The 12,590-nt window shown below is 51.3% G+C and overlaps 5 protein-coding genes across 5 annotated transcripts; 4 read left to right on the top strand and 1 right to left on the bottom strand.

Moving 5' to 3' along the window:
* PG997_011863 (uncharacterized protein) lies at positions 1-354 on the top strand (the record flags this gene model as incomplete). Its single annotated transcript, XM_066816178.1, has 1 exon — positions 1-354. The coding sequence occupies one exon, from the start codon at positions 1-3 to the stop codon at positions 352-354; it is 354 nt and encodes a 117-aa protein (XP_066661870.1).
* A 1,734-nt stretch (positions 355-2,088) lies between these two features.
* PG997_011864 (uncharacterized protein) lies at positions 2,089-4,234 on the bottom strand (the record flags this gene model as incomplete). The annotated part of the gene is made up of 5 exons (XM_066816179.1): positions 2,089-2,122; positions 2,167-3,373; positions 3,432-3,636; positions 3,698-4,004; positions 4,053-4,234. 5 exons carry the CDS (start codon positions 4,232-4,234, stop codon positions 2,089-2,091), a joined length of 1,935 nt encoding a protein of 644 aa, XP_066661871.1.
* A 490-nt stretch (positions 4,235-4,724) lies between these two features.
* Positions 4,725-8,422, top strand: PG997_011865 (uncharacterized protein; the record flags this gene model as incomplete). Its single annotated transcript, XM_066816180.1, has 7 exons — positions 4,725-4,910; positions 4,957-5,867; positions 5,915-6,073; positions 6,130-6,417; positions 6,543-7,028; positions 7,120-7,209; positions 7,267-8,422. 7 exons carry the CDS (start codon positions 4,725-4,727, stop codon positions 8,420-8,422), a joined length of 3,276 nt encoding a protein of 1,091 aa, XP_066661872.1.
* A 2,807-nt stretch (positions 8,423-11,229) lies between these two features.
* Positions 11,230-11,493, top strand: PG997_011866 (uncharacterized protein; the record flags this gene model as incomplete). The annotated part of the gene is made up of 1 exon (XM_066816181.1): positions 11,230-11,493. The coding sequence occupies one exon, from the start codon at positions 11,230-11,232 to the stop codon at positions 11,491-11,493; it is 264 nt and encodes an 87-aa protein (XP_066661873.1).
* A 122-nt stretch (positions 11,494-11,615) lies between these two features.
* Positions 11,616-12,469, top strand: PG997_011867 (uncharacterized protein; the record flags this gene model as incomplete). The annotated part of the gene is made up of 2 exons (XM_066816182.1): positions 11,616-11,959; positions 12,067-12,469. 2 exons carry the CDS (start codon positions 11,616-11,618, stop codon positions 12,467-12,469), a joined length of 747 nt encoding a protein of 248 aa, XP_066661874.1.
* Between the last annotated feature and the right edge of the window lie 121 nt (positions 12,470-12,590).

Raw genomic sequence — 12,590 nt, forward strand, 5'->3', positions numbered from 1 at the left:
ATGACGGGGGTGTACGGGTCGCAGGCGCGGATGACGGCGCACATCATCGCCGCGGCGACCGCGCGTGGCAGTCATATCGGTGTGGGCACAGACAAGACGGTGGTCGAGGTGAGTAAGGAGGCGGAGCAGGCTTGGCTGGACAAGTTGCTGAGGTATGCGACGTGGTTTGCGCCGTTGCTGACGACGTGCCCGCCGACGTACTTTACGGGGTACCGGAGTGGCGAAGCTCGGGATGAGAAGGAATTGGCTATGGTAAAGAGGAAGCTTCTTTACCCGCTTGGGCCGGTTGGGTATGACCACGCGGGGCAGGACTACATTCAAAAGGGGGATCTGGAAGGGTTCATCGTACACTAGTATCATATTGCGAGGAAAATGAATGTGAAAATCAAGGCAGTTCAAAGGTTTAGTGTTGAACTGCTATCAGACTGCCAAAAGAGATACAGGCAAGAAGAGTATGTCAGACATCAACTTTTGAACCATGCGCGGATCATGCCTGCAGTTCTCGTGGCCTGATAATGTTGTCAAGCTCTTGTGGACTCGCAAAACCACTTGAAGCCTCTTGGTGAATGACGCCCGTGTCTTCCGACTGTCGCTGCTACCCCAACCCCTTATCCAGTTCAGTAACAGGTTCTCTGTGGTGGCGGTGACGGCGGCGCAAAACCCATAGTCCGGCGCCGATAACGATCAGCGCCGTGCCCACGCCTACGCCCAATCCTATTCCCGCAGACGCGCCGGCCGATACAGAGTTGCCTGACGTTAACTGGTTTGGTCCGGTTGGTGACGGTGATGCGGTTTGCTGAACGTATCCCGCCACGGGGATGGAGAAGTAGGAAAGAAGTCTTTCGGGGCAGGTGCCTGGAAGGGTTCCCCTAAGGCCGGGTTTCCAGGTAACGGTTGTGAGCAATTACCGGCCCAGCCTTTTGTGTCATTGCAGCAAGCCCAGTTTCTCGCATCAGGTTGATTCACAAGGTCCCAATTGTGATCTTCTGTTGCGTGGAGAATCCCAATGGCATTGATTAGCATTCAATCTCGTCGAATTATATGGAAACTCGGGAGTAAACGATTAAGATCCCTTTCACTTACTGCATTGTTTCCGGCAAGCAGGGTCCGGGAAGTTCGGGTCGGTGCAGCCTGGTCTGTAACATCCAGTCGTATCCGAACGATTGTTATAAGTGCGGCATAAGTTGTCACTGAAACAGACATCCCCATTGGCGCAACACGGGACTATCTTATTGGTGTCATTGATGGGGCCGCATGGGGACTGGCCGGGGGTATACGCGGTCTTGAGCGCTCCCCATTTGTCTCTCGTATAGCTGTAGCAGACCACTGCCATTGCGAAACCACTTTGCGTGTTACAGAGATGAGACCTGGGAACCAATGGATCTGAGAATCGATGACAGGGGAGGTCGTGTAGTTCTAGGGGCGCGTGTCATTTCTCCCTGCAAGGAAAAAGAGGGTGCATAGGTTGGAATAATGGGTCGACATGGTGCCCAGCTTACCCGAGGAGTGATCAAAAGATTATAAAGGTATGTGGTGCCATTCTCCTCTCAATGGGGAGGCGATATGCAAATAGAGACTTCTTACTAAGTAAGGCATACAGCGTATTGGCGAAGGAATGCGATTACCAGCCCCTTACTTCCGGGTGTGTAAACGGCGTGGAAAAAGCATGTCGCAAGGAGATTTCATAGGGCCAGAATCGCGTTGTGTAGTACAGCGTTTCACCGACCTCAATTGCATCGCCTCAACCACAATTCATTTCCTTTTCAGCCGTGATGTCAGACTTGTAGGTACAAAATTCGGCATGTCTAAGTAAGCAACGCCACACGCCCCCAAGAACGCGGTCTACGGTACTTATGCTGCGGCAGGTTTCACGGTCACTCGACTGCAAACGCCTCCACAACCTACGAGCTGCTGAGGCGGAGCATGGAAAAGTGCGGCTGATCCAGCAGTTGAAACGTGTATACAAAAATACATACAAACTCATCGCCCGATACTAGATGGGCCATGATAGCCATCAGAAATGTGAGGCTGAGACCCCAATTCTAGGAAAAGCATTTTCGCTACTATAGCCACCATCTCTCTCATCCCCTATTGAGCATTGATTGCACCATGGAGTACGATACTAGGGGTTTGTAGTCCATGTTTCCAGGGGCCAGGGATACATACTCCGAATCAAGATCCACCAGGTTCTGTACCTCCATCGCCCGACTCGGGCTCGTGAGGAGAACCTTGAACACGGGTAGTCGGTGAGGCTCCGTCAAGACCTTGAATAGACCGATGATGAAGTTGAGGTCGGCGGTCCAGTCTCCTTGTTCGTACCACGAGACACCGTCTATGAGGACAAATACTGTGACCCCATGGGGAGTATGCTCAACCAAGAGACGAAACACTTCGCACAAAGCATTCAAGGTGCGGTTGTAGCAATCATGAATGAACTGGGGAGAACCGATAGCGTTTAGGTTCGGAAGCGGAGCTTTGAACGCGATAACGAGTTGGGCAATCAGACAGCGTAGCATGCCCAGTGGTCCACTGAGATGGTCCTCGGCGTCTGCATCCAGGTGCTTCCCGCAGAAGAAGTGCAGCATTATGGTGTCGGGGGGCTCAAGCAAGTTGAGGGCAATACTGCTGGTGAACACCGACATAGGTGATACCTTCTCTAGTCTTAGGGCCCCGGCAGCGAGTAACAAGGCCGAATGAGAGGCACCAAACCAGCGCTGAAAATGCTGCGTCTTCATCAACCACCGAGCCCTGGCTTTGCTGTCAGCATCCATGCGGCTGGCTTGCCTCAAAACGGATGCCAGATCCTCTGTCCAGGATCGAGGATCAACGTCTAATATATGCATCAGATCCTGTTCTGAGAGTACCGGGGTTTCCGGGATGGGTCTCGGCGAAGGTTGCCTTGGATGGCTGTACTCTATCTGTAAGTTTTGCGTTGCAACGCGCTCCCGAAGCATGGCAATCTCTTGGGTTATCCATAGCAACATGGTCTTGGCTTCGGCCGCATGATCTGCTGCCGAGTGGTCTTTCAAGATAGATTTGACTTGGGACTGGACTTCGTGGCGGACCGTATCAATAAGTTGTGTGCCAAGTAGCGCCAATTTCCCGTTGGCTTTCTGGAGAAGTCGCTCAAGGTCGTCCTTGCTTGCCAGTCCTCCGAGCTGCCCGGAGACTATGGCAATTCCCATGTTGGTGTCTTCGATTCTTGACCGAATTACCTGGAGATCATCAGAAGTCTTCGCCTGAAGTTTCGTCTTGATCCGGTCGATCGTGGTCTTCATTGCGGACGACCTTTGATTTAATCTTCCCAGAATGCTATCGACTGTCTGTGTTTCGAGCGAGCCACCGGCGAATCGATTCTTCATTCGCGAAAATCCTATAATATTTGATAAGCCACTCGACCTGCAAGGGACGGTCGTGCATATAAGTCTTACTTGTCTTGGTGCCATTGAGAATCTCAACAAGTTGGGGGATGTCTTCACACAGCTGGTCGTAGAAAGACTTTGCTAGACCAGCTACGTCTTCATCGTCATCTCGGCTGAACAGTTTATATGCAGCGTCTATCGTTCGAATCATTCCTGGAATCTCTTCAAACACCTGGATAATCTTCTCTCGATTTTGCTCTTTGCGTCGTGCAGTCTGGGGCCCATAGCAATTAGTTCCCTCCGGTATTGCAAAATAAGGAGATCGGTGGGCTTACCACGAATAGAAGAGTAAGGCCGCCTTTGACCACACTAAGCCCGTACTCCTCCGGCAAGCATTCAATCCAATACTCCATGTAGGGCGCGGCGCTGTCAATAGCCCTGTCAATCCGTCGCTTCGCTTTCTTGGAATGCTTGCCATTCTCCACCTTGGCGGCCTCGAGCTGGTTGATAACATCATCCCATGAACATTTGAGAAGGTCAAGACTAGTCGTCTGAACGTGGCTAGATTGATTATCATTGAAGACATCGAGTTGAGTAGGGATCTGAAGCTGTCCGACTTGGACTAGTAGCTGTCTCAAAGCTCTGATCTGGAATTAATGATAGCCATAAGCGAATGCTGGTTTTACTCACACGACTGCAGGTTCTGGACCGGGAATGAACTTTGATTGATCCTTTGAGTAGTAAGTTTCTACCCCATAGGCTTCATGAACGCTTGCCCCCTCGCCTCTGCACCAACTTTCCAATAACTCGGCTGTTACGACACCGCCGTTTCCAAGAGGGTAATTTGCTACGATTGGAAGATGTGACGCCATCTCGAATTCGAACGACAGACTGTAGATTCTGGGTAAAAAGTAAGGGGGCCCGGGGAAGTACTGAAAAGCTTGGTTGACATTCGTGTTGATCAGGCTGGCACCAAGGTTGCAACCATTTCGATGAAGAAGCAGGCTGGCTGAGTGCTTGCATTGATAGTGTCCTGCCACCTCAGAAGTGTAACACACCTCCTGACCAGATCGAATCAGGGTATCGAAAGATGCATAAGAAGTGGGGTATCTCGCAGTAACGATGCAGCTCAGCGCAGCCACCGAAAATTCACAAACGAGGCTCTAACCGTGGAGGGTCGGGTAAACATTCAGGTCAGGTTTCAGCTTGGAGGCCAAAAAGAAGTATTGCATTTAGCCCACGCGCACTTCTGAAAATCAAGCGTCGTTCATCACCATCACACTTCTTGGCAATCCAAAGACTCAACCCACAAGCAAATACTGAGCAACTTCGACTGATGCAGCGTCAAGCTCAGGCTTAGCCATGCCAGAAGATCCAATTGACACCATTGTGCCTGTGCCACATACCCCTCTATCAGAGGAAGCGCTGGCGACGTTACAACAAGACCTGGACGCCGAGGATCGAGTCGGGAGCTCCAAGACTCATTCTGACAATGAGAGATATCTCAAGCTTCAAGAAGCACACAACAAGCTTCACGAACTACACAACGTGACAGATGAGCGGCTCAATCGATTTGAACGCCGATTGAGAAAAGTGGAGAGTTCGGCACCGAGCAGCTCTAGAGGATCTCGCAGCTCTGAACTTGCTGAACGAGAAGATGACTATCAGCTTGGATAATGAGGAGAACACAATACCCGAAGCCCGAGACACGAACTTTGAGCTGTTCAAAAACCGGTATGGAGAAACCGATGGCAAAAACTGCATCGAAGCGCTCGTTGCAGGGTCCGATTTCGACGAACAAGTTCGCCAGGAGCTAGGGCGGCGAGGAGAGCTCGATGAGAATGACCATAAACGCCGGGTCAATTACGAAGACAATGATGAGCCTATCATCCAGAGAGTCCGCATACAGTCGCCAGCATTGCTATGGTTGCTACACAAATCACTGGGCGATGACAGCCCCATGCTTGAGTGGAGAGGACAGAACAGGACGACATTCTACCGCCCATTTACATGGTTCGTCTACGCCCGTGAGAAAATGAAAGAAGAGTTGAAGAACCTCGAGGCTCATTGGTCAAGTGCATCGGAATGCTTGACCGTAGAAACGAAGAGGGAGACAATGGAAGAAACGGCCGCTCGCTTACAACATTCGCTTTCCGTCGATGTTGTCAGTGAATCGGCGACAGTCTCAATGGAACCAGGACCTGCCTCAGGCATAACCAACGAGGGTACAATTACGAAACCCAAATCTCTAGCGCGCAGGATCGACACAAGTCTCCTCCAGAAAGCGTTGTTGGAGAATTACCATACCCTTCTGGAGTTACGCTGTTATACGGAGTTTGTTGAGAAACGTATCCTGCCTCCTACACGCCGCTATGAAGACCACAATAAACCCGAAGCGCAAACAATACGTTACCAAGACCTATGGCTTCTCTTCCCCCTGGTGAGCTTGTTGTTGCCCGGCGCGATTTGCGACCAAGTGGTGGGATTTCCAACGCAGAAGCGGTGGTTGGTCGATGCCTCAGGCGCGAAAGGCCAGATGCCACTTCTACCAGTTACTGGACACAGCCTGAGTACCTTGCGTGCCGGTCCAGAAAGGCAAGAGATTCCTACGAAGACTTCCGTGTTTATTTTCACGTTTTCGAACACAACGGCGAGGAATTTGGCCGCACAGGTCGTTACGTCACTATCATCTTTTTGAAGGTGTTAAGGAAGTGACTAGCCTTGCCGTCTACCCCCTAAGATTTCATAAAGAACGCGACGAGCTTAGGAAATCTTTAGGGGAGAACGGGAAAAAGTATAAGGACGCGATAGACTCTCGCCACATGGGCTACCGTGGGTGGAGTCGCCCCTGGCCTCCTCCCACGACTTCAGGTCCCAAGGGCCCAGGCGGCGATGATAGGCCTTCCACGACACAACAAGCGGAATCGGCAGTTGCGATCGTGCGAAACCAGACATACATTGAAAGCGATATAATCGTCGATGTCAAAGAGGCTATCCGGGTATCCGCTGAAGCCATTCCATTCTTTACTGCAAACTATGCAGGACCAGCACCTTTGTGACTGCTTGCCAGGACCTGATTGAAATTATCAGGTGGCGTGACAAGAAACGAGCGGAAAAGTTGTCCCTCGTTCAAGATCGTACGCAGAAAGAAGACCCGGTGATCTCGATTGAATCGAACAGGTTCATACGAACCCTACCACAGGCGAAAGACATGAAGAATCACACTTTAACGCCTGACGATCTTTTACTTCTACCAGATCGGATCTACGCCTATGCACTCAGAGAGCGCAAATTCTTCAAAGCTGATGTTCGGTATCTTTGCCAACTTCAGACAGACGTGGATGCTTTTGACAGTTTAAAGATTGATCAGTCCCACATCCGTATCGTCCAAGCAGTTGTTGCGTCTCACTTCCAACGCAAGGGCATGGAAGATCGCCCTGAGTTCATGAACATGATTGATCAGGACTTGATTCGCGGAAAAGGTCGTGGCCTCGTCATTCTCCTCCATGGAGCGCCGGGCGTAGGCAAAACGGCTACTGCAGAAGCCGTTGCTCTGTGGCATAAGCGACCATTGTTCGTCATTACATGCGGCGACTTGGGCTTCACGCCCGAGGGTGTGGAATCGTCGTTGAGCGAAATATTTCGCCTTGCTCATTTATGGGATTGGTAAGCAGATTCTACACCATAATTTGACGTTTTGAGAGAAGCGAAGCGTCTGGTAATTTCGAAACAGTTGAAGCTTACTTTATGTTTATAGTATCTTGCTTCTTGACGAGGCCGATGTTTTCCTGTCTCAGCGTGAGACACACGCTTTACAGAGAAACGCCTTGGTATCGGTATTTCTACGGTAAGAGCCCTTGCATGGTCACGAAATCCAAATTTACCTAACCACTTTATGTTTTAGTGTATTGGAATACTATAATGGCATTTTGTTTCTTACAACAAACCGGGTGGGGACTCTTGACGAAGCGTTCAAGTCGCGAGTACATCTTTCGCTGTACTATCCAGCGCTTGGGAAAGAGCAGACACAAGATATCATACGCATGAACCTTGACCGCCTTCGTACCATTGAAGCGCAGCGTGCCAAGATTACGGAACAAATGCCATTGTTCATCGAAGAGAAGGACATCTGCGATTTCTCTGCGAAGCATTTCGACAGGCATGCAGCAAATGACGGCGCGGGAAGGTGGAATGGTCGACAGATTCGCAACGCCGTCCAGATTGCAGCGTCCCTGGCTTGGTACGACAGAAAGACCAGCAAAGAACCAGGGGCTGAAAAGCTCCCACCCATCCTCGACGCCCGTCACTTTCACACTGTCGAGGAGACCATGACCCTCTTTGAAGGGTACATGGCAAAGACTAAGGGAGGGGATGGCGGGTTTATCGCAGAGCAGCGCGGCGAGCGGTATGATCGGTTTCAGACCCCAGATGCAAGAAGACGGGAAGGAACCCGACCCGAAGCGATTGAAACCAACCCCTTCAATCCCAATGGCAGGCCAGGGAATGGCGGATACCATCCATACCCCGACAGACAGAGGACACCCCAGCAAGTCCTGAGCGCCGCAGGACCGAGCCATGTTCATGCGACAGGCTCGCCTTACGCAGGACCATCGGGTCAACCATACGGTCAGAACCTTCCACAGCACCATCACCAATCGCAAGCTCAACAAGGATTTGGAGGCCAGGCGCAGCAATGCACACCCCTGACGCCCTCTCCCTCGTTCAACTCGGTGCACCCGGACCAACGACCTTATATGTCTCCGGGGGGCTCGGGTATGCAAGGCTACTCACAAAGCCAGACACCACAACAGCAGCCCCCTCAAGCTACGTACGGAACACCAGGAGCAATGTACAATCCAGATAGACAACAAGGTGTCGATTATCAGCACGGAGGTTCTGCACCGCGTTCGGTACACCAATCGAACGATTCGTTCAGAGCACAGGGATCAGACATGCAGTATATGAGCCAAGGTGAGGCTAATGTAGCACCAGGCCAGTCGTCTTTCCACCAGCAAGGGCATTGGCCCGGTGCCCAATCGGCACCAGGTCAGGGGATGTAAAGACCAGCAACCAGAGGAGGGAAAAGAAGGTGTTGTGGTGAAGGATTAGGGGGTTTCGCTAAACGTTTGTGGAGGTATATGGAGACTATTGACCGTTTTCCTTTTCCTTTTATCGAAGGGGCGATGGAAGTTTAGGCCGGGATGCACATGTCGAATTATCATGATAATGATCGATTTCTTTTCTCCTTCATCTCTTCAATATAAAGGGTCTATCTGGTCTGTCTAAATCATCTTGCCGTTGTCATGCCTGTAGTCATGCCTGTAGTGTTCCCAAAGAATGATCTCTTGGAGCGGACATCAGGGAGGAGGAGGGGGTAACTCGGCCACAGCGAATGCCGAGGGGTTGACAAAGGTGAGCAACGAGGGAGGGGACGATAAAACTATTTAAGATACGAGGGGGCCAGGGTAAGCGAAGCTCATTGTATGGCTGAGACTATCAACGTCCTTGCCGAGAGGCCGTGCTGCTGGGTGTTGAGTTTGGCCATAGCTACGATCAATCAACTTCTATTCACCCCCTGCCAATTCATGTAATAGACGTGCGTACCTATATAACACTAAGCTGGATCGATCCAGAAAACAGACGAGCATGATAAAAGACAGACAGATATACTTAGCAATTGGATGCTATTTGGTTTTTTCAAGACGTAAAACGGAGACGTTTGTTTCCTTTTCACGTGGAATTCGGGCAAGGTAAAAAGAATGCGGATGTGGTGGGATGCAGCTCCCTAACAGCCAGCCCTACAGACGTTTTACCGCTAACTGGTAATGGGCTGACCCCGCTGTACGTTGCAATGTTGCAGGCGACTTGAGAAAGGGGCACCAGTCATTGGTCCAAATTCCGTCTGCGGCCGCGGGGGACTTGCTACAATCAACTCTAGACGGCGATCTAGCGCACGACTGATGCCCTGCCAGCCTTGGTGGTCGGGTCTACAGCAGCACCCGAAACCAATGGGAGGGGTCCTGTCGCAGTTCTATCACCGACATTTCTACTTGGTTCAAATCGTCCCAAATATGTAGCTTACCGTCTTGCTGCCCCAGGAGGCCGACTCGTTCACCAACCGACCGTGGTAAGCAAATATAGCATCCTGTGCAATCGCCCATATCATGGAAGGACTGTAAAGAGTCCTGGCTAGCCTCTGTGCTGCATCCACTACCGTGGCACTTTCAGCTGCCGTCAGCTTGGTTCTCTACTTGGTTACACCCACTTAGCTATCAATTGGTGTACGTTTGTGGTCCCAAGCCTTCAGCATGCACCCTGATCTCGTACTGGGTCGCGTGTATTTAGGGCCGCCAGGTCCATCATATGCCCAAACTGCACCAAAGGTACGGCCACGTAGTGCGATCCGGACCCAGAAACGTCAGCTACAGCGACAGCCACGCCTAGCGCGACATCTGTCTCACCCAGAAGGGGGGAAGAAAATAGCAAGCCAGTCTGGTTCCACGCACCCGCGGCCAACGGCATAAACAACATCATTGCCGAACCTTACCAGACCAAGTACGCCGCTCTGCGCCAGGTCTCCTCCCCGCCTTCTCCGAGCAGGTGCTGCACCGACAGGGACCGCTACTACTCGGATTGGGTCGTGACCATGTTAGATATGGTCCGCGGTGCGCAAGCCTGCCTCCAAGATGTGGCTCGACGACATGCACGTCAATGCCGAGGTCTTGCTGACAGCGGCTACCGAAACTACAAGCGAGTAACTACATGGTTCTGGAGTAAAACAACAGCAGTGCCTTTTATAGTGACGCGACAACCTCCTTTTTGACAGGTCTTACCTACTGCCTGGTCCCCAACCCAGACAAGATGAAAGCTCTGGCCGATGAGATTAGGCAGGCTTTCCAGAGCGGCAATGCTATTTCAATTGAAGAGCTTCCGAAGCTCAAGTACCTCAATGCTGGTAAATCCACACCACCACTCACCGGGTTTCCATACGGGGTAACTATGCAACATTGATCACTTTGGGTCATGCAGGCATCCGGGGAGGCTTAGAATCTATCCGACTGTTCCTCAAATATCCCGCGTGAGATACCAAGAGACAGAAATGAAATCATTGGCATCAGACTGCCACGTACCGATCGCCCTCAAAGTTTAGGTAAGCAATTGCATGTCACATTCACTGAAACCTTCGTTCACTCCGACTAATCCCCTTTCCCCTTACTGTGTGGGCAACCCGATCTCTTTGCCTCGAAAATGGATGGGCGACTCAGACTACGCAGATAATAGATGCGACGCCCACCAGCCCTTCTCGATCGGCCCGCGAAACTCCATAGGCATGAACTTGGTTTGGCGTGAGATGCGGCTGATCGTTGACAAGCTGCTATTCAATTTGAATGTTGGCCGATCTGAGACCGTGAGCCGCTTATGTGTCGGGTGAAAGCTGTGAGGTAAATTACTCCTAGTAACGAAGCCCAGTGACTGGAAGAACTTGCTTTTCACAAGCCTGACCAATTCGGTAAACGGATTGAAGAAGCTGAAAATAGACGAATCAACCCCATCCACTGTGGTCAGACATGGGGAGCTGAATATCGATCGGGTGGTGAGCTGTGCACCAGCTGAACCGAGTCAAAACACTCCCTGGTAAGTTTTGTGATTGTCCAGGCAGCCATCAAGCGCAGGGCGCGGCCTGGTTGCATACCAAGCTGCATCTAGGCCCGGGATCACGGCTGAACATTAGAAAGAAACTGAATCTATAGTAAGGTAACATAAAGTAGCCTGATCACCTTCCACAACAATTACCTTTTACACCCTCGACGTTTCTGTATGATTCAACTTCTCTTTTTGACAATATTACCATCAATCCATTAACAAGATGTCATCCTGTGACAAGATCAACAAGCTATTCTGGCTGAACTATGCGCAGGCCATCAAGGCCAAAGCAGACGTCAACCTTGGGGCGAGCAGTGCTCTCTTACTTCCCAACAAGGTCCAAAATGGCCCTGTTGCAGGCGATGGAATTCCCGACGAGGACACCAACCAGGGACTGTACGACATCAGCAACAACTTGTTGGCGGCTGACGATCTGTTTTACAATCCCTCCCCCCAGCATGGCTATATCCAAGCACTGCGGAAGTAAGTTTAGTCTTACCCCCTCTTAGCCATATTGCTAAACTGAACATGGACAGTTACCTTATCTGGGTTGACCTGGTAAGCATATGCATCCGTATGACATGTGCGGAATAGTTATGACTGACTTACATGGTATCTCAGGAGGGTGAATCGAATCCACACTTGAACGCGCAGCTCCATGACGCCCGCAAAACCCAAGAGGCCGCGCAGACCGACCTCGACAAGGAGCAGGACAGAGCATTCTCCAGCTTCACCAAGGCCCGAAAGTATGGAATTACCGAAAATCAAACCTTCCATGAGTGGGCTGCAGGCAGAAACTTCCCCGCCTATCTTCTTACGCGAGATCGTCTGGCAGCCGCTGCGGCCAAACTCGATAACCTCCAGCACCAGGCCGATGGACCCAAAGCCGCCCAACTCAGCCGGGACCGGGCGGCCGTCGCGAACGGACTCGAGCCAGTACATAGTTGCCCCGGGTACGTACATCCCAACTGCCATGATGCCTAAGTATTGATAGAGTCCTACGCCAGGCGTCCATGAAATGGTACTCCTTTCACGCCGAAGTTGCTGACGCGGGACATAGCTATAATATGCAGGCCGGCGTTGGGAACAATCTGCAGAGTGAAGGGCAACCCATCCCGGAGTCGCCCTTCCCGCGGGTGGCGCTTTACAGTGCGCCGCATTACAGGGCATTTGTTCAAGGGGCACAGCGCCAGGCAGCTGTCGGAACCTATAATCCGGACGATTTGGTCGAGTTCACTGTAAACCCTTCTGATGATCCTTCCAAGTTCCATTTCGGCCAAACCACAGCGACTGGCGAGGTAGGATTCGGCTACAGCAGCTGGCTCGCGCTCAACACTGGTGGTAGCAACTCGTCGTCGTCATCTTCTACGCTGGGTATCACGGGCGAAGATGCCTCATCGGTCAAGATTAAGATGACGTTCGACAAGTTGGAGAAGATACCCATCACGCTAGGCTCCTGGTAAGTTCCATTTTGACTCCTCAAGACCACCGCGAGCCTGATCCGAATACGTGTGCATATATGCTGACCAACCCCAACCACGACTCTAGGGATGTGAACATCAGTAAATACAAACTTGTCAGTTA

The sequence above is a fragment of the Apiospora hydei genome, assembly GCF_038363865.1.
Source record: "Apiospora hydei strain CBS 114990 chromosome Unknown utg000009l_segment0_segment0, whole genome shotgun sequence".
In the NCBI taxonomy this organism is placed as follows: Eukaryota; Fungi; Ascomycota; class Sordariomycetes; order Amphisphaeriales; family Apiosporaceae; genus Apiospora; species Apiospora hydei.